The sequence below is a fragment of the Prionailurus bengalensis genome, chromosome E2, assembly GCF_016509475.1.
Source record: "Prionailurus bengalensis isolate Pbe53 chromosome E2, Fcat_Pben_1.1_paternal_pri, whole genome shotgun sequence".
Lineage (NCBI taxonomy): Eukaryota > Metazoa > Chordata > Mammalia > Carnivora > Felidae > Prionailurus > Prionailurus bengalensis.
The window spans coordinates 27024119-27046374 of NC_057352.1; the positions used below are offsets into that span (position 1 = coordinate 27024119).

A 22256-nucleotide genomic window follows, 5' to 3' on the forward strand; every position below is an offset into this window, starting at 1 on the left:
GAAATCAGTTCTCATCTGAAACACTGTATAACCCAGGTGTAAGATTCTTTGTGCATATGATGATCTGTGTGCATTTTCCATCACTTGTGAAACAATGGGCTTAGCATTGCCAAAACACCCCCTATATATGCTGTATGCTTGTTTTCATGGCCTACTTTATACTGCTCACTTAAGTGAGCAACATTAAAATTGGAAAGTGGTTCCCTGAGCACAAAACCGTCTAATCTACCAATGCCTTTTCAAATCCCTAAACCAAAACAGCTAATTGCATCAAGGGACTATAAACTCAATTTATATTCAACATTAATACAACTAGGAAAATATAAGCAAGAAAAATATTTGCTTAATTTCTTGACCTAGCAAAATAGCTATACACTGACCATCAATCATTCAGGCTTATGTTACAATGTATCTTTATTATTCTCCCAAACACCATAGAAAGCTAGATTTAAATCCATATCTAAAGCATGAAAACAAGTGAAGTGAGGCCAGTATTTCTCGTGAATGGAGATATTACAGGACAGCAGCTGCTAAAACCTCCCCAAACTCCAAAGGTAGAACCCAATTCCAACAAAAAGAATCCTGACCCTACAGCAGCCCTGCAGTTGGAATCAAGGACTAAAGGGACTTTGGACAACCCTGCAGGAGTGATGACGTAACCTGAAGCTTGGTTTAAACAGAGAAAAGTACAGCAGATCAAAAGAAACATCACTGCAAACTCCAGCTCAATTATGCTGCAGCCACTCCCTGATCCAGATTCCACTGGCTTACAACAACTTTCCCATTTCATAGTTTAAGCAAACCCAGTCAGTCTCTTAATGTCAATACCTTTTCTTTTCCTTGTCCCAGCTGCAGGTAAACATGTGAGCAAGATGCCTCTCCAGGAGTACAGATAAGGTGAGGTAGACTTCCCGGTCATGAGAAGCCAGGCAGCTCACAGCCTTTCCCCCAGAAGCAAATACGATTTGTAACAGAGGCTCCTCCTGGACACCTTCTGTTCCTAACCATGTCCGATGTCAAGTTTTCAAGAAGCAAAGGTAAGTGCCCTGCTCTGTAACACTCCATTCACTCTTCAGAAGCACAGGCTACCGCAGCAGCCGAGAAATGAAGCCTCTCCCGTCCCAACAGGAATCGACCACACCTCCATGCGAGCTCAAATTCGCCTGTGTTTCCAAAAATGGGCGCCATCACCGAGCTGTCTTCTACTGGGCCCTAAACTGTCGGTCCTGGAAGTTTGTCTTCCCCTGATTCATTAGCTAACCAGCTCCGGGGAAGGACAGGGCCTTAGGATGCGAGGAGGCTGGAGCAAGCGTGCTCTTGGAGCCAGCTCTGGAGTCACTGCAGGGTCCGGCCCGCGGGGAGATCCACGCGGAGTCCGGGGCTGGGGCCTGCCCACTGCTGGGAAAGCCTGCTCCAGTCCACAGTGCCAACGGGCCTCAGGCTCGCAGCGCCCAGCCGCAGCTAGCGTGGGGCGGGGCTGGTGGGGCGGGGCGGGGCGGACGCGGTGGGTACGCCCACAAGCTCCGCCCTCCCAGCTCAGGACTTCTCCGGGACTGCTCTAGGGCACTGCGCTGTGCAACTCAGACCCAGCCCTGGACCCCCAAAGACAATGTGCACACCTCAGCATATTTCCACCAGCTTACATTTAGGCGGAAATATGCCTTTTTGTAGAACAAAAGAGATACTAACAATTTGGTATGATTTCAAACTAAGACCTACAGAGAGTATTTGGGAAATATATGGCCACCACGGTGGCTGGTTAACCGTGAACACTTAAGTGTTTATAGAATGAAAGCACTCGCCTCTCTTCATTCAGTAACTATTTACCAGATGTCAACTACCATATTTCCTCAATTTCTAACTCGCTTCACTTCTACCCCTGTTGGCACCATACTTTAAAACACCCTCTCTCCCTTTGAAAAAACTACAGTGAGAGTAGTAAACACATATAACCATATTAAATTCCTTCTTCAACCTCCAAACGGAGATTATATTCTCTTCCCACTCTGGGAAAAGCATCTTAAATGGCCTCATTAAACAGAGAAGCTTGTTTTGTTTTTAAAGAAGCATTACCCGTGCCCCAATAAAGTCCTGGGCCTCAGATTTGCACTGCGTCAGGTAGTACACTCAGGGATTTAACCTGTCATTACATCATGCTTATAGGGCAGCCTTTAAACACGGCAGGAGCTGGTAGTGGGAAGAGAACCCTGTGCAGTAAATTGTAGCTTACCCACTTTCCACATCAAATTTTAATTCTAATCACTTCCCCACCCTATTAATAGTACATTCGATCACTTCAAACTTATTTTAACATTAAGCTACACAAAACATCATTAGGAATAGAAAGATCACTGAAAATAGATACAGTCTGTTTGCTAACAAATATAAATTACTATTACTTACATTTTTATTTCCTGATACATATTCATTCTAGATAGGTCTCAGGTTTCTAGGGAAGGAAGCTTCAAATGTTTTAGGCAGAGCAACTCTTTCCAAACCCAAATATAAAAAACAAGTCAAAGGGAAGGACTGATTCCTCAAGAAAAAAAACAAAAAAATCATTTTTTCCCAAACTTCCCCAAGGATCTGTACAGAGCCTTACAGCACCATCTGAAAACCATTAATCTACAGACAAACCACTCAACAAGTGAGTCAGGACAATAAAAGAGGAAGCATTCTGGAGTCATCTACACACACTTGGGATTCAAACCTAGTCTTCACCACCTGCTCAGCTGTAAAAGTGGGACAGTATTTCCAGCCTCACATAGCTTTTGTCTGGACTAAGGGAGATGGGTATTTATGTATATCATAGATGGTACATAGTCCAAAATACGTAAGTATTCACCTGACACCTCCCAAAGTTTCTTGCCTCGCCTGAGTTCATCAACAAGAAACCTAGAAAGTGTGGGTTCCAAAAGATACGTTTACTTTGTAAAGGTGATCAACCATGTCTGCCAAAGATCAATTGCAATTTAATTTTTAGCACAATAAACCTTAATAGAATTGCTCGACCAGGTAGAATATTTACACTGGTTTTACAGAGCTGAAAATTTCACAAAAACTACATTACACTAAGACAAACCCACAGAATACAAAGTTAAAAAGTTACAAAATTTAGCAAGAGAGACCTATTACCTACACTTTCTTTTGTTTTTAATTTTTAATTTACATCCAAGTTAGTTAGCATATAGTGCAGTAATGATTTCAGGAGTAGATTCCAGTGATTCATCCCCTGTATTACCTATACTTTCTAAGGCCTACATCTCAAGCCCAGTTTGGTATAAAGTTTAAATAAATTTTAATCCACATCGAAATATTTTATAATCAGCCTTTAATGCTATCTCAGTAATTTCAGAGCATTTAACCATTACTTTGTCACATTAACATACTATAAAAAGTAGATGGATGTAAACTTTTTTTAAGTTTACTTATTTCAGAGAGAGAGAGAGAGAGAGAGAGAGAGAGAGAGAGAGAGAACACGTGCACACACAAGTGGGGGAGGGGCAGAGAGAAAATTCCAAGCAGGCTCTGCATCATCAGTGCAGAGCCCAATCCATGTGGGGCTCAAACTCAGGAACTGCAAGATCATGACCTGAGCCCAAGTGGGGCACTTTACGGACTGAGCTACCCAGGCTCCCCTGGACTTAAACTTTTATTATCAATTTCATGCAGGAACCTTAGTTTCCTTTTATCAAGGGCTGACGAACAATTTCTCTGATTAGTCATACCTCATGCTTAGTAATTAATATATAACAACCTTTTGCAGTTTACAAAATGTTACTACAGCAGGCAAATAATGCCCCTCTCAACTATGTCTGCATCCTAACACTTGTGGAAATGTTGTTACAGCAGTAACAGGAAGCTAATACAGTTACTTTTTTCAAAGGAAACATTTAAAATGGAGAAATGTAGTCACACAGGGAAAAACGACTAGTGTATTACTGTAAAGCAAGTTTCAAACACAACATACATGGGAGGTACCGGCTGGGTCGTGATATGGATGTGTGATTTTTGGCATTTTTTTCTTCAGAGGGGGCAATAAATAAACCGCTTTATCAAGATTATCCTGATTGGGAGTGGTGAAGTGAAAACAATTGTCAAAATACGTAAAATTTGCATTCTTAATTTAGTAAAAAAGACAGGATGCAAATATCACCAGACCTCTTTTACTTCTCCAAAAACTATTCCTAGAACTGATATAATTAATAATAAATATAATAATACTCACTGTAAAAATAAAGTACAAGTTCAGATTATGTATTTGCTCTGTTAGGAATCAATGAGTTAAATAAAACTCTTCCATTCAAACATTTAAGTGTTTTCCTCCTTTCTTTATAATTACAACTCCTTTTTGAAAAAGAGGTACTTTCTATATTTTGACACTGTAAAGGGTATATGCAGAAAATGTTATGTTAAAAATCATTTTTTAAGATTTACTTCTCACATATTGACAAAATTAAACTTAACACAAGTCTCCTTAAAAACTTAACAGCTTAAAATGCCAAAAATTAAAAAAAATTCAAACACTGTTATAAAACAATGATGCTGGGGCGCCTGGGTGGCGCAGTCGGTTAAACGTCCGACTTCAGCCAGGTCACGATCTCGCGGTCCGTGAGTTCGAGCCCGGCGTTAGGCTCTGGGCTGATGGCTCAGAGCCTGGAGCATGTTTCCGATTCTGTGTCTCCCTCTCTCTCTGCCCCTCCCCCGTTCATGCTCTGTCTCTGTCCCAAAAATAAATAAACGTTGAAAAAAAATTTTTTTTTAAAAAAAAACAATGATGCTAAGAAAAAAATTAAACAACCTATTTTAATTTCCAAAACTGTAGCAAAGTAATAAGAGGAACTTAAATTGTATGTATTTTCCTAAAAGCTCTATTTTCCTGAAGATAACTCTGAAAACTCTGTTGCTACAAAAGAAGAGTTATTTATATGTCTAGTAAGACTGGTGATTTGAAATGGGGAAAGCCCAGGACAAAGACCTGGTAAAACGCTGCTGGAAAAACAGAAAGTCTGAACAAAGGTGATACAGCCCAATAAATGGCGAGGAAAGTGCAAACCCTAATTCAAATGTGTAAAGCAAAGTACACATTTGTCTTTTTACACATCTGTCTTTTTACTGCTGAAATCACTCTATTTTGAGACTTCCACCCCAGTAAAAAGCATCACATACTGAATCAGAACCCATTAGGCACTGTGCTAGATACTGAAATTCAGTAACAGAAGACATGCAAAGTGGGAGTGAGATGTTTAAGCAGAAAAGCAGTTGACAGAAGAGCTCAGGGTGCAGATGAGGATTAACATACAATGTCATCTAAAGTCTCAGAGATGAGGAGCCTGCCTAAAACAAGACAAATGCCAAGATTTAAAGATTGAAGAGTTCCTTAAAGAGAGGCAGTGGCCCTTAGCCTGCAGCAGTTCTCAAACTTTATTGTGCCCACTAATCATCTAGGGATCTTATTAAAATGCAGGTTCTGATTCAGAATCAGAATTATGCCAAGGCTGGGCCCGAGACTCTAAATTTTTAACCGTAGGTGTGGCCAATTGCTGGCTGAGGCTAACATGAGTAGCAAAAGCCTAAAAGAACTGAGAAGGAAAGGGCAGTAACTCAGAAGTCAAGGGAAGGTACAGACTTAAGAAGAAGATCTATTGATACATGTACAAATATTAGAATAAATTATGCTTTATTATATACTTATAGGGAGCTTGTACTATTTCTGTAATCAGAAAAAAAAATAAAAGTAATAAGCACACATGCTTAAACATTCAAGAACTCATGGAATATAGCACCCATGAACCTTTGTTACTTTATTTAAAATAAGCAATGAATCAAAATAAGCAATTTAGAAATGGTGATCTTTTAAAAGGACTAAAGTTAGTTAATGACTCCATTTAAACATGGAAATAAGCCCACCAACCATAGGCATTAGAATTACAAATTAGAATGCAAACAGTATAAACTTTGGCAAAGTGCAATTACATAAACAATAAAAAATCTACAGTGAGAAGTAGTAAAAATAATGGCACAGTCAACCATGTGGAATCTGCTGAGAGGTCAAATATGATCAGACCGAACAGGTGTTCGTGGATTGGCGATATGGAAGTTACTGGTGACCTCTGCAAAAGCAACCTTGGAAATAAGGTCGGTGTGTAAATCAGACCAAAAGAGACTGAACAGGATGCTGTGTAAATTTAAAAAGCATGGCTATAGAAAGAGGCAAGTTAAGAAGTAGCTGAAAGGTCCAGGGTAGTTATCTGCTTGGGTTTTGTTTTTGTTTTGTTTTTCTTTTTTCTTTGTTTTGAAATGGGAGGGACCAAAATATAGTGAATGCTGATATAGTGAATGATGAGTCCAGAAAAGAGGATAATCCCAAGAAATGGAACAATAAAGTTTTTGGTGACGAGGGATTCAAAACTCAAGACAGAGTGACTAGACTTTGTTAGAAGAAATACTTTCTCCATGGTAAGAACAGAGAAGATAGAAGATGTCTAGTTCAGGAAGTTGAAAGTTAAGAAAGTTTCAATCTGAGAGTTTCCATTTTCTCAACAAGGTCTCTGCATCCTCTTTTAGTGGGAGCGTGGGGGAGGTCACAGTACCACCATGTCTTCACTGCAGAAAGTTCTGTCGGACACCTGGTTCTACATCCTAATTCTATTTTACTAGCAATTATCATATTTTCATTTTATATCAAATCTACGATTTATTAACATCAAGAATGAAAGTACTAACATCTTGCAAAACAAGGGAAGCCCGCTTTTAACAGGCTAATAGTAAAACTTCCCCTTTCCCACCTGCCAAGGTAAAGATTGTATGAAACTTCAAAACTGTGTCAAAACAATCATTTAAACCTAACTGCAACAATTCTGGTTTCATTTCTCACAATTACATCACAAAACAAATGCCCATCCTTGGGAATTAAGGACTGTGCTTGTGATGTGTACCAGGTGACACATGGAAGTTTTGAATCACTATCCTGTACATCTGAAATATAACACTGCATGTTAACTAACTGGAATTAAAATAAAAACTTAAAAAAAAAAAAAAAGGCAAATGCCTATCTTTTTTTCCCCCTGAATCCTTAATTATGGTTCATTTTCTGATACAGCCACCACACCTCAAGAAAGTTTGCAGAAACCGCCTCAGGGCCTGGCAATCTGAAGCTCTTATAGAAACTGCACAAGTTTATCATTCTTGTCACACACCCGTTTCCCCTAAGAACTATAAAAATTCTTAAATTCTGCTCACAGTCTTATGACATATAATGATGTAGATGAAAAATTTATGCCATTTTTCTTATTCCTTTGCAGGTAACACGTCCCCCGACAGGTGGCTCTGGTCTCTGAAAGAAATTATCACCAAAACATCTAAATATGTGCCATCAGCACTTGCTGAACAAAACGCTAGGTGAGTCTTCAATCCAAATGCTCAAATCTTTCACCTCTGTGGACTTCTAATTATTCTTTAATCCTTTCCATCTACTCGGTTCTTTTCTGCACCTAATTCTGATATTGACTCTCTCTGCTGGATCTGTCTTCCAATCACATATTTTTTCCCCTCATAATTCCAATCTTTGTTTTTGCACTGCGTTCCAAAAGAACTCATTAAGTTCTAATTCATGAATTTGATTTTGCTGAAATTACCTTATGTCTTGGGTGCCTGGGTGGCTCAGTCAGTTAAGCATCTGACTTCATTCAACTCAGGTCATGATTTCACAGTTAGTAAGTTCAAGCCCCATATCGGGCTCTGTGCTGACAGCTGGGAACCTGGAGCCTGCTTTAGATTCTGTGTCTCCCTTTCTCTCTCTGCTCCTCCCCTGCTCACACTCTGTCTCTCTCAGAAAATAAACATTAATTTTTTTAATAAATAAATAAATAAACAAATAAATAAATAAATAAATAAAATTACTTATGTCTTGATATGGTAAAGCATTTTTCAATAAGGGAACAGAGATTTTGATGACAGGAATAGCTGTTTCCATGTCCTTTCCCTAAAGTTGGAATGGATACATAAATCTGGATTATACTGCTCTTGTACTTCCTTAACCCCTCTACAGGAGTTTTCATTTTTAATTTTCATGCCTCTCACTGAAGCTTGCCAGTCTCAGTGGAGCCCTAGGGTCAGCAAGCTAAATAAGGAAAAGTAGAGACTTCCTCCATTTTCTTTCAAACAGCTGCCCCAAACATTTATTAAACACCTAGTATGTTCCAGGTATTGTCCTCAAAGGTTTACAAAAAACCGTGACTTAAACATTTCAATGAACTTCCAAATTAAGCATCTATCCCCTACCTCAAGAATAAGAAAATAAATTTACAAATTAAAGGTTTCAGATCATAGAATTAGTAAATGATGGAAGTTGGAGCTTATCTGATCAGGGAAGATTTAGAAGGGATGGGGGAGGGAGACAAATGGCAATGTAGGGCAAGGCAAACAAACAAACCAGAAAATTTTAAACTTGGAAGAAATTTAACCAACTCTCAATTTCAGAAAAGAAGAATTATAAAGAAATAACGTGCTTCATGTCACGTAACTTAGGTCAATTTTCTAAGCTAGGCTGTATAATTTCCTCAATCCTTTTAAAGCAAATATGCTTTAGATATTTTATAATTCAACTTGAAAAATTAATCTTTAAGTCTAATAACATTCAATATAAAAATATATATACTTAATTAAACTATCTTTTCCTTTGCCTCCCAATGCAAAAGGGATCCCTAATGACCAAGGGGAGATCAAAAAAGAGAGATGAGGGGCACCCAGGTGGCTCAGGTCAGCTAAGCATCAAACTCTTGATTTGAGCCCAACATTGAGCTCTGCACTGACAGTCCAGACAGAGCCTGATTGGGATTCTCTCTCTCCCCTCTCTCTGTTCCTCCCTTGCTTGTGCTCTCTCTCAAAATAAATAAATTAAACTTGGGAGGAGAAGGAGGAGGCAGGAGGTGGAGGAAAAGGAGAAGAGATGATACCTAGTCAAGTCCTGAACAAGTAACCAGTTAACTAAAGTCAGCTCTTTAAGGCACCTTTCCTGATCGATTTATCTAAAGGCCAAATGACCCTCTCATTGTCTTCACAATATCTATTTCCATTTGAAATTCCAACTACTGGGTGCCTGGGTGGCTCAGTCAATTAAGCATCTGACTCTTGATTTCGACAGTTTGTGGGTTGGAGCCATGCTGAAAGCATGGAGCCAACTTGGGGTTCTCTCTCTCCCTTTCTCTGCTCCTCCTCTGCAACACGCACACATGTGCTCTCTCAAAATAAACTTTAAAACAGTGTGAAAAAAATGAAATTCTAACTACTTATTGTCTATTCTCTCCCCTATTCCCTCCCAACTACACCACCAACTTTTTACTCACAACTGTAATTCTCAAGGTTTTTGGTATCAGGAACACTTTATATCAATGGTTGGCAAACTACAACTGCAAGCCAGTTGCCAGTTTTTGTAGGCAGTTTTACTGGACCATAGTCACACCCTTTCATTTACATATTGCCAATAATTGCTTTAGAATCGAAAGCAATTAGCTGACCCTGTGCCTTCTAAGCCCTTTAAGCCTACCTGGGCATTTAAAACAAAAACTTAGTCTTCACTGCTTTTAAAAAATTATTACTTAGTACTTTCAGTACTTTTTAAAAATTATTAAGGCCCCCAAAAGAGCTTTTTGTCTATGTGGTTTATACGTATGATATTTACATATTTCTAATATATTATTATATTAGAATGTATTATTCTACTATATTAGAAATTCAATCCAATAAATTTAAGTATTTCTTTATTTTAATATCATTATAAATTACATGTAAAAATCCATTACACGTTAAATGTTTATGAAAAATATTTTCATAGGGAGAATGTCTATGTTTCACATTTTTGCACTTCTTAATGTCTGATGCAATAAAATGCAATTGGATATTCATTATCTGCTTCTGCATTTAATCTGTTAAGATGCCACATGCCATGTACCCTCTGGGAAACTCCACTGTACTCTCATGTCTCATTATTGTGAAAAAAAAGTTTTGACCCTGAAAGGACCTTGAGAACTGCCAGGATCCCTGAACCATTCACTTTTGGTTCAGAACTTCTGCACTGAGAAACTGCATGAGAATAGACCTTGTTTGTTTTCTTCACTCTCATGTCTCCAGCACCTAGGACAGTACCAAGCGCAGACTAGATAATTTAAATATTTCTTGAAGGAATGACTAAATCAAGTAAAACAGCATGAAGGATTCCAAGGAGAAGGAATGGCATATGTATACAACCAGAATTCACTTATCCCTGGTGTCCCTACAAGTAGAATGTTACTTAAATGAATTCACAAAGAGAATTCACAACTGAGATTAAAAATTCACTTTAAAATAAGTGTGCTGATCTGTGCTGATCTTTGACAAAGGAGCAAAGGCAATGGAGAAAAGACAGATTTTTCAACAAATGATGCTAGAACAATATCCACACACCAAAATATGAATCTAGACACAGATCCCACACCCTTCACAAAAATTAGCTCAAAATGGATTACTAACCTAAATGTAAACTCCTAGAAAGGGAGAAAATCTAGATGACCTTGGGTTTAGCAAAGACTTTTCAAGAACAACACCAAACACATGAACTTGATTAAAATTAAAAATTTCTGCTCTGCAAAAGGCACTGTCAAGAGAATGAGAAAATATTTGTAAAAGACTTATCTGATAAAGGACTGTTACCCAAAATACACAAAGAATTCTTGAAACTCAACAATAAAATTAACAACCCCAACTAAAAACGGGCCAAATACCTTAAGAGACACCTAACCAAAGATATACAGATGGCAAATGGGCATATGAAAAGGTGCTCCACATCACCGGTCATCAGGGAAATGCAAATCAGAACAAGATGATACCACTACACATCTAGGAGAACAGACAAAATGCAGAACACCAACACCGCCAAATGCTGGTGGGCATGTGGAGCAACAGGAACTCTCATTCACTGCTGGTGCAAATGCAACTATAAAAGGCACTTTGGAGATTTCTTACAAAACTAAACATACTCTTACCATAAGATTCAGCAATCCTGTGGCTTACTATTTACCCAAAGGAGTTGACAGGGTGTTTATAGCAGCTTTATTCATAAATGCCAACATTTGCAATCAACCAAGATGTTGTCCTCTGGTAGGTGAATGGATGAAGTGGTACAACCAGACAGTGAATATTATTTAGAGCTAAAAAGAACTGAGCTATCAAGCCATGAAAAGACATGGAAGAACCTTCAATGCATCCTACCAAGTGAAAGAAGCCAATCTGAAAAGGCTACATGCTGTATGATTCCAATTATACAACATTCTGGAAAAGGCAAAACTATGGAGACAGTAAAAAGATCAGCTTGGGGGAGGGATGAATGAGTGGGTGGAGCAGAGAGGATTTTTAGGGCAAAGAAACTGTTCTTCTGTACACTACAGTGGTGAATACACAGCACTCAGTATACATCTGTCAAAACTCCTAATACAGAACACCAAGACTGAACCATGGACTTTGGGTGATAATGATGTGCCAATGTAGGTAGATCATATTGTAACAAATATACCATTCTGGTGGTGGATGTTGATAATGGGGAAGGATATCACTGGGGCTGGGTGAGTAAGGGAAATCTCTGTAGCTTCTATTCAGTTTTGCTACTGAATCTAAAACTGCCCTAAAGAAATAAAGCCTACTTTAAAAAAGAAACACTGTATGAAATAATTTTATCATTATAAACAGAATCTAAAAAAGAAAAAAGAAAAAAGAAATGGATGTACTTCCATACCACTTCTCTAACTTTTCAAAATGTTTATGTTCATAACATCAGAGTTCCATAAACCCATCAATTCCTAGACAGTAACCTCAATTCTTAGTAATGCCCTAATGATAACATACCTCAAGAAGGTTGCCTATGTACAGTGAAAAGAACCATGACTTTGATTGGAATCAGAAGCTCAAACCTGAACTCCTACTTTAGCTCTTACTAATTATTTTGACATTGAACAAAATTACAATATTCTGGGTCTCAAATTTCTCATTTGTACAATGATAAAACCAACAACAACAGATTTTTGGACATTAACAGATTAAATACACGGTAATGTCTGATAAATTATTAACAATACAACCACTGGTAATGTTTACAGAGTCATACCATGAACCCTACAATTAATCACTAAATAAAAAACACCTGGATTATACAGGATTTTGCTGGAAACTGTTGTTTCAAACTACTGTGTTCATTTTCATAACCTCAATTTGGGATGGTATCTGAAATCTGATAAAGATTACAGAATTTGCTGTGAACAAAGCTGCATAAACTGGCACCTATCAACTTTTCAAGCACTGTGTCAGCTTCATACACACCATTTATTTAAGCTTCATAACGTAGGTTATAACTTCATATTGTAGATGAGGAAACTGAAGATCAAAAAAAAATAAGAATAAGCACAGAATCACATTGTCTGCTTTGTCCCTAAATCTCATTTCTTTCAAATAACCCTCAAAACTGGAAAACCTCGTACTGGGACAGAATATTTAATTAAGCATCCAACACACCTTTTCAATATTTACAAAATTGGCCAAAAAATTAAAATTTCCCTAAGTTATTTAAACCTTTAGCCCTAACAAGTAGTTGCTTTTGTAATTTTTTTGTATCAAAGTGGTAGAATCTGATAATCTGAGTTTGTCATTAACAATTAGACATTAAATCCAAGTATCAAGAAGTGAGGCAAGAGCACAAAAATATGAGTAAGCAGAAAGAGAGTCAAAAGAGGGTCAAACAGGCTTTCTCGACATTTTTATTTCATACCACATATTGCTAACAAAATTTTTCGTAACACACCTGAACTTATCAAAACTGTATCAGTCATGATTACAACACAATCACTACTGTAATACAACCAAACCCTACAGCATCCAGAAAAAACTGTCCAATATTCACTTAGTTGTGTCCAAGTTTGACTACAACTGTTGTTTACTACCATGATTATGTTTTATATTCTTTCAGGATGTAAAACTATTACACATTCCAATAGATGTTTCCTCTTTTGCTCTGTCTTTGCATTAAGCTATGTTAGCCAGTTCTACACTAGAACATACAATCCATTCAACTCCACATTCCACCTGACAAATATGGTAGGGTAACCGCCCTCCCCCCCGCCCCGCGCGCGCACACACACACTGGCCAAAAATTTTAAAGCAGATCAAAATTGGCAGTAATCTATAAAGAGTTGGTGATACTGAGCTAAACACAAAACTATACACTGCTTGGGAGACAGAAGATATTAAAGAAATGAGGCAAAATCATAATTACAGAGTCTTAACATGACATATGATAGGTAGCTCTTTACTAGTAAAAGAGTAGAAAAACAATGGAATTTATGGGAAAGAAATGCCATATCAAAAAATTCATGGATCCTTTTCAAATTAAATCATATTTCACTGAAATTGTTATAATTTGTTATCTTCATAAGCATTGTACTTGAAACTCCAACCAAATAATTTGTTATTTCACATAAGGATATAATACATGAATTAACATACTCAAATTTTCCTCAAACTTAAAAAAAAAAATAAATTTCCTCAAGGGGCGCCCGGGTGGCTCAGTCAGTTAAGCGCCTGACTCTTGGTTGCGGCTCAGGACATGATATCACAGTTTGTGAGTTCAAGCCCCATATGGGGCTGGGCATTGACAGCAGGGAGCCTGCTTACGATCCTCTCCCTCTCTCTCTGCCCCTCCCCTGCTCGCTCTTTCTCTCAAAATAAACAAACTTAGAAAAAATTTCCTCAACCTAAGATTCTATTCTTGGAAGAGGGCGAGATCTACATTTCTCTACAAAAATTGAATGTTTTATTTTCCTGTTTTTAATAATCTAAAAAGCAGTAGTAGCACATTCCGAATCATCTGACTCCATATGGTAGCCAAATAATTGAATGCTCCCATTCACATTTTTGGTCATGCTGGCTCCAAGTCGGTACTACAATACTCTAATAATGACAGGCTAAAGACAAAAGCAGAAGGGAACCTCAAATGCAATTGATGCATTTCTGTGAAGCAAAGCCCAGTGGCATCATGGTTTTTCCCTGAAGCATTTATATGCTGGTAAGAAAATGCAAAACATGGTGACCACACCATGCAGGTCAATCTTGGTATGTTTAACTCAAAAAGAACCTACAGCATAACCATAGTCAATTCTATAAGCCATTTTGTTTCAAAATTTCAATTTAGCAGACAGGACCCAATGCTTTAGTAAAATGAGTATAATTTGAATTTCACTGGTTTTGCAGTTTTGTTTGTATTTAATTTGCAAGTTTTCATCTGTCCCCAGCATCTGACAGAACTGATCAATCACTGGCTCCTGCCTGATAAACTCTGTTCACTGACCCTGCACACATAGTTTTCCTAGCTCACCAGCAACTCAGCTGCCTTTGCTGATTCCTGCTCTTCTCCCCAAACTCTTCAAATTGGGAGTTGTCCATGGTCCGTTGTTCCTGGCTCTGTTGATCTCATTCAGTCTTGCAGTTTTCAAATTCCACCAACATTCCTAGGACTTAAAAATGTGTATGCCCAGCCCAGACTAAAAAAGCAAACAAAAAACCCCTCCAGATTTCTCTTAAACCCAAGATTTGTACATCCAACTGCTTCCTAGATATCCCTGGGGGGCAGGGGTGGGGAAAGTGCTGAACAGAACTGAACTCCCTATCTTCCAAACTATTCCACCCACCACCTTCCTCTCCCTTGATGGCAACTCCATCCTTCCAGTTACTCGGTTCAAAAGCCTTGAAGTCATCCTTGATTCTTTTTTTCATGCTATATACCTAAAACCACCAGGGGGCACCTGGGTGGCTCAGTTAAGCATCTGACTTCAGCTGGCGTCATGATCTTGTGGTTTGTGAGTTTGAGCCCTGCATCAGGCTCCCTGCTGTCAGCAGAGTCTGCTTCAGATCCTCTGTCTCCCTCTCTCTCTGCCTCTCCCCCACTCCACTTCTTTCCCTCTCTTTTTCTCTCAAAATAAACTTAAAAAATAAAAATAAATAAAACCACCAAGAAATCTTAGTGTATCTTCTTTAAAAATATATCCGGAATCCAGCCACTCCTCACCACCTCTATCTACCACTACCATATCATATATTCCAAGCGACCATTATCACTCATCTGAATTACCACAATATCCTTCTAAACAGTCTCCCCACTCCCATCCTTGTCTCCCACACCCATCCCAGTATGTTCTAAGCATAGCAACCAGAAAAATCCTGTTAAAATTTATATCAGGTTATGTCACTCCTCTGCTCACTACCCTCCCCATTGGCAACCCTTATCCAAGTAACAGAAAAATCTTGAACAGCCTGTAAGGCCCTAAATAATATGGTGATCACTCTTTGACTCCATCTCCCACTTCTTTCGCCCTCATTCACTGCACTAGCCTCCTGGTTCCATAAAACTAAGCTGTTCCTTGGGGCCTCTGCTTTAACACACTTTCCTCCTAGATGTACATAATAACGGATTCTTTCACCTCCTTCTTATTTTTGCTTGTTTGCTATCTTCTCAATGAGGCCTACCTTGTCCCCTCTATTGCAAACAGTGATCAGCACTCTGCCCACTGACCCTCCACTATGCACTCCTAATCCTCACCCATTCCACCAGCCTCTTCCTCTTCTCTCCTTTTCCCTCCTCCCTTTCTACTCTATTTTTTTCCACAGAATGTATTACCCTCTATCAGGGTATACAGTTGAATTATCATGCTCGTTGTAGTAGCCCCCCCCCCCCAACTCTGGAAGGTAGGAAGGTAGGCTCAGTGATGTATCTCAAAACACTTAAAACAGTGCCTAGCACACAGACTCAAAAAATTATTTGTTGACTGAACAAATAAATCAGAAAGCAAAAGAACTTTGGACTTTGAGTAGTAACATCCAAAGCTGGATGCAATAGAACCATGTTTTTTAAAATCCTCAAAGAGAATGATTACTGTTCTAGAATTCTATGCGCAACCAAATTATCCTAAAAGTGTTGAGGGCAGAATAATGATGCAAAGTTTCAAAACTGAACTTCCCCTGGAAATATTCTCAGGAGGCTCCTGGAAGACAAGCCCTTCATAGATAAGGAATGAACCAAGAAAAAGGACAACATGGCTACAGTTAAGTAAGACTTAACCCAGAAGAAAGGTACAGGGAACACAGACAAGGACAGACAACCTTACGTTAGCGAAGAAGGCAACATGAGGCAGCAAGCAACCTGAACACTTAAGACAAGTAGTTAAGGAATGTGGGGCGGTATTAGCAGTAAGCACAGAGAAAACAAAGAGAAAAGAAAAAGGACAAATATTAGCAACATATACAAATTCCAATTAAACGGTACAAGGAAAAAAGTCACAACAGCTTACTATATAGCTCAATTTGCAAATAACTTTCATAATAATAATGCAAATACAAAATTATGATGTCACTAAATTAAAGGAGTATGTAAATGGGAAGGTCTGTACATGTGACAGAGGCAGGAAGACAAGTTAAATCTACAACAGGAACTGAATAGATAACGCCTAAAATTGAAATCTGGATTTAACAATAGAAGCATGTTAGGAGTACCTGGGTGGCTCTGTTGGTTAAGTGGCCGCCTTTAGCTCAGATCATGATCTCACAGTTGGGAAGTTTGAGCCCCACATTGGGCTCTGTGCTGACAGCTTGGGGCCTGGAGCCTGCTTCAGATTCTGTGTCTCCCTCTCTCTCTGCCCCTCCCCCGCTCGCACTCTCTGTCTCTCTCAAAAATAAATTTAAAAAAAACTTAACAATAGAAGCATGTTAGAGACAAAGATGGTAAATACAAAAATAATCAGCTCAGCAAAAATAGTTGCCTCTGGCAAAGGACACCTGGAGAGAAGTAAGGCCAGGGAATTTTTCTTCAAAAAAAAAAAACAAAAAAAAAAAAAAAACACAAACCTAGAGGCGCCTGGGTGGCTCAGTGGTTAAGCCTCTGGCGTCAGCTTAGGTCATGATTCGCTCTCTGTGAGTTCAAGTCCCACTCAGGCTCTGTGCTGACAGTTCAGAGCCTGGAGCCTGCTTCAGATTCTGTGCCTCCCTCTCTCTCTGCCCCTCCCCTGCTCATGTCTCTCTCAAAAATAAACATTAAAAAAATAAATCAAAAATAAAACACAAAGCTAATGGAATATTTTATTTTGAATTATAGGTGCATGTAAAAGTCTAGAAAAAAGGAAAAAGAAGTTCAAAGACTTGATATAAGAAATGTCACAAATTTCATGTGTTACTTAAGAAAGGACAGAAATTTATTTTCAAAGATTTGACTCCAAGTATTGGCAAAGATGTCGGGAAAGAGACTTAACTACACTGTTGGAAATGTCCACCGTGGAAGCTTCTAATAAGATCTGACAGCTTGTTTCAAAATGTAAGTGTATACTCTTCACCCAGAAATTTCTTCCAAGTCCCTCTTCTAATTTACATGTTGGCAAAGGTGTATGTATCTGGATGCCTATAGCAATCCTGTTTGTAACAGCAAATAAACTGAAAATTCAAGCCCTATCTTAAGAGAGTGACTAAAATATAGTCCACACAACAGAACACTATGCTGCCTTGTTTTTAAGAAGATGGACTCATCTAGTAATATAAGAATCAACCTGTTTAAATGAGTGGGTTAAAAAAAAAAAAGTCACATAGCATAATCCTATTTATGTTACAAGAAGGTAATATATACACTTACAAGGCTGTTGTCTCTATGCATGTATTTCCATGTAACGAGACAGAAAAGAAACTGGAGGGGCATCCAAACTGCAGAATGTGGTTTAAAGACTTAAAGTGAGGGAGGAGAGAAGACAGGCAAGTCAAGTTTAGAACCAGAAACCAGAGATCAGACATGGGACCACTGAACTATAGGTACACAAAATATCAAAAACTGCAGGGTACAGACTATAAGCACAAACATCATCATTTGGAATTACACAGTTCAAACATGTAGTTACTGACAAGTGGTGATCATTCAAGAAAATATCTACAAGGATTTACATCAGATCAAAGAAATTAACTTTAAAATATCTCCTGCTGACTTAAAAAAGTGTAGCACACACACAGAGACTAGAAACTATGCCAAAATGTCTAATACGGGATTATGAATGATCACAGGGAAGATTAGGGTTGCATTTCTGTATATATTCCTCAAATTAAAGCACATATATTATTTTGGTAATAAAAAGGGAAATTTTAGTGCATATTTTGTGTCCCCACACTTACCTGCTAAGAAATTGCTGGTGACTTCATATATAAATTGAAACAATGAGAGGGGCACCTGGGTGGCTCAGTCAGTTAAGCACCCAACTCTTGATTTCAGCCCAGGTCATGATCTCACAGTTTCATGAGTTTGAGCCCTGGTTGGGCTCTGCGCTGGCAGTGAGGAGCCTGCTTGAGGGAGATTCTCTCTCTGCCTTTCTCTCTGCCCCTTGCCCACTCGCACTCCCTCTGTCTCTCTCAAAACAAACTTAAAAAAAAAGTTTAAAAAAAAATTGAAACACTGAGAAACCAAGAGCTAATTTTGTCTACTTGCCTTGATGGCTTTTTTTCTTTGATTTCTTTCTTTCTTAAAATGACTCAAATATATGGGTACTAACAGGGAAAAAATTTTTGAAACAGCCCATTCACATAAAAATCCACATATTTCAGGGGTGCCAGGTAAAGCATCCGACTTTGGATTTCGGCTCAGGTCATGATCTCACAGTTTGTGAGATCAAGCCACGGAGCTGGGCTCTGTGCTGACAGCTCAGACTCTCTTCTCTCCCTCTCTTTCTGTCCCTCCCCTGCATGAGCACTCACTCTCAAAGTGAGTATTTTTTTTTAAATTCACATATTTCATATACATATATACATATTTTAGTTTATAGTTTATAGTTATAAAAATTTACCATTTTAAAATTATAAGACAAAATAACATGTTCGATCATCTCTCCTAAAAAACCAAAAGAATACAGTCTGCAGAAATTAATTCACAACTATATAAACATCTGAAGCTGTCCCTGACAAAGGGTCCTTCACACACACACACACACACACACACACACACACACACAAAGCCTGAGCTTTAACCAAACTCAAAAGAGCAAAAGGTAAAACACAAAGAAGAAAAAAGCAAGTTTTGAACAATGAGATTATTCAATTTATTTAAACCAACTACTAAAGCAATCTTTCCAAGGCAGATTGTTTGCAAAGAAGCCAATGTACATTAAATTTCACTGTATCAACCATCACTAGCTACGCTTGTCAACATGACAATAATAAATAACTATAACAAGGACAGTATAATGCTTCCTATAAAATTCAAGACTGGCATTAAATTCCTCTAACTTTTTAAGAAAATACTTCTCACTGCCAATATCTACTTCAAAAATACAGATTAATTGTCCAAAGGTTTTCCCTCCAACCTTCTCTTTCTAGTTCCTCCCATGTGCTCCCCACAACCTCTGTAATTAAAAACAAAACCCACTAATAAGTTCAATGCCACTGGGCAAGCTCAGACCTAATGAAAGGTCTTCGTCAATATCATTCTGCTCATTGTGGCTCAAGCTTAAAGAATAAATTGAACCAAAACAGACTATTTTATCTGTATTATTCAGCCTAGAGTCCCTGAAGATTTTAAAAAGTACTTTTTGGGGGGGCACCTGGGTTATGCATCTGCCTTCAGCTCACGTCATGTTGTCACGCTTTGTGAGTTCAAGCCCCGCATCAGGCTCTGTGCTGACAGCTCAAAGCCTGGAGCCTGCTTTGGATTCTGTCTCCCTCTCTCTCTGCCCCTCCTCTGCTCATACTCTATCTATCAAAAACAAATAAACATTAAGAAAAAAAAAAAGGTACTTAAAAAAGTAAAAGTAATTGGGACACATGAGAGCTGGTCCCAACAGGGTGCTCTCTTTGTGAAAATGCATCAAGCTATAGGTATAGTTTGAGCACTTTGCTTTATCTATTTATGCTATACTTCAACAAAAAAGTTTACATTTAGAAACCAAAATACTGGGGTGCCTGGGTGGCTCAGTTGGGTTAAGCACTGACTTCAGCTCAGGTCATGATCTCACAGTTCATGAACGCAAGCCTCATGTCAGGCTCTGTGCTGACAGCTCGGAGCCTGGAACCTGATTTGGATTCTGTGTCACCCTCTCTCTCTGCCTCTCCTCCGCTCATGCTGTCTGTCTCTCTCTCTCTCAAAAAAATAAACATTTAAAAAAATTAAAAAAGAAACAAAAACACTATTGCTCTAGATAGTCTCCTAGAATCTACTGAAACAGCATCAGGCATTCTCACTAGCTAATAGATCACAGCATCTCTCCTCTCTTTCCCTCTGCTCGGTTTCTCAATATGTCTTTCTGTATTACACCTTTAACCTACCACCATCCGGTATTCACTAACTACAAATACTCTCAACTGATGGCTTCACCCATGTTTCCTTCAGAAAATACCAGAGAAGCCATCAAATACTGATTTACCACCTCCTTCCCTCACATTAGAATAAAGTGACCCTGCACTTGGGTCTGTCCTCTCACCTACTCAAGACTTCACACCCTTTCTATTATCCCTTCACCTACTCAGACTTCACACCCCTTCAATTATCCCTTCCTCTTACATCAATTCCTCCCTCTTTTGCTACCAGACCATCCCCCTAACACCTAAACATGCTCTAATATTTCCCATCTGGCTTCTGTAAGACCACATCCCCCTGATATCCCTTCCACCGCACCGAATCATTCTAGATGTCTCATAGAGAACCTCAAATCCAACGTATCACAACTTTGAAATTTACTGCTATCCTTCTGTCCCATCCCCTCCTTTAGTCTTTCCCATATTGGTAAACAGCACCATGTTCCACACAGCAGCTCAAGCCAGAAACCACCTAATTCCTTCCTTCCCTCACCTCTCACATCTAATCCATCAACAAATCCTGTTAATTCTGTCTCCCAAATATATCTCAAATCCATCCACTTCTCTTCATCTTCACTGCCATCACCTTAATCCACGTCCTAAAGAAAGGGCCTGTCTGACCAATCAATTCTCCAAACAACAGCTAAAGCTATCTTAAAAGTTAGAAGTGAATTATACTACTCCTTTACTTAAATCCTTCTGATGGCTTCTCAGTACCCCTAAAATAAAACTCACATTCCTTGCTTTGACTCTGCAGGATCTGATCCCTGGCCATCTCTCCCCATCATCCGTTTGCTCCAGGAACACTCTTTTCCCTCAACTTCTAGAACAGTAAGTACACGCTCATTCCAGCATCTGGGCCTTTACCTCTGCTTCTCCTTCATTCTGAGAGGTTCTCCCTTCCCTCCTTCAAAGAGCTAGCTTGTATCATAGCTTAAATGTCACCACTTTTGACAGCAGGTGTCCCTCCTACCGCCATTATTTTTTACTTCAGCACTTTTAACTCCTTTATAGTACAGATGGACCCCAACTTACAATGGTTTCCCTTATGATTTTTCACTTTATGATGGTGCAAAAGCGACATGCTATACTTTGAATTTTGAATTGTGATCTTTTCCCAGGCTATCAATGTGCAGTATGATACCCTCTCATGATGCTAAGCAGCAGCAGCAAGCCATAGCACCCAGTCAGCAGGCAATTGGGAGGATAAACAATCAATACACCTATAACTACTGTTTTTCACTTTTAGTACAGTATTCAATAAACTACATGAAACATTCAACACCTTATTATAAAATAAGCTTTGTGTTAGATGATTTTGCCCAACAGTAGGCTAATGTAAGTGTTCTCAGCATGTTCAAGGTAGGCTAGGCTAAACTATGATGTTCAGTAGATTAGCTGTATTAAATGTGTTTTCAACTTAACAACAATTTCAATTTGCAAAGAGTTTATCAGGACATAACCCCATAGTAAGTAGAGGAAGATCTTTACATATCACAATCTGTAATTCTGTTTATTCCCTCACTAGAATGTAAATGGTAATATTTAGAGAAATTAAGTAACTTACTCAAAAACTTTTTTTTTTTTTAATTATTTAAGCACTTTCTATGGATAGGCAATGTGCTTTTAAGGTACAAAAGTACCTTGAGAGCAGGCAGTGTCCCTGCTCTCATGGAGGTTACAGTCACAAACACAACTAGTAAGTGACAGAGTCAAGAGACATATCCAGGTCTGATTCTTCAGAGCCCTATCTCCTTAACCCTTCAACTATACTGCCACTCTAGCACTAGGATATCTGGGATGGGGGAAGCAGCAGTGTGCTTAATTGGCTGTTCACATGCTAATGAAAACTAAGGCTTGGAGAGTTT

General features: G+C 38.6%; 1 protein-coding gene across 3 annotated transcripts in view; it reads right to left on the bottom strand.

Moving 5' to 3' along the window:
• The window catches only part of SIAH1 (siah E3 ubiquitin protein ligase 1), a 31496-nt gene that overhangs the window by 3649 nt on the left and 5591 nt on the right, over positions 1–22256 (bottom strand). Inside the window, exon 1 of one of the 3 annotated variants that reach the window (XM_043599145.1) lies at positions 829–1470. The exons of the other annotated variants lie outside the window; for them this stretch is intronic. Coding sequence (XP_043455080.1) covers positions 829–919 — 91 coding nt within the window. The 5' untranslated portion in view covers positions 920–1470. Of the gene's footprint in view, positions 1–828; positions 1471–22256 lie in introns of those variants that run through there. 3 annotated transcript variants of the gene reach the window in all.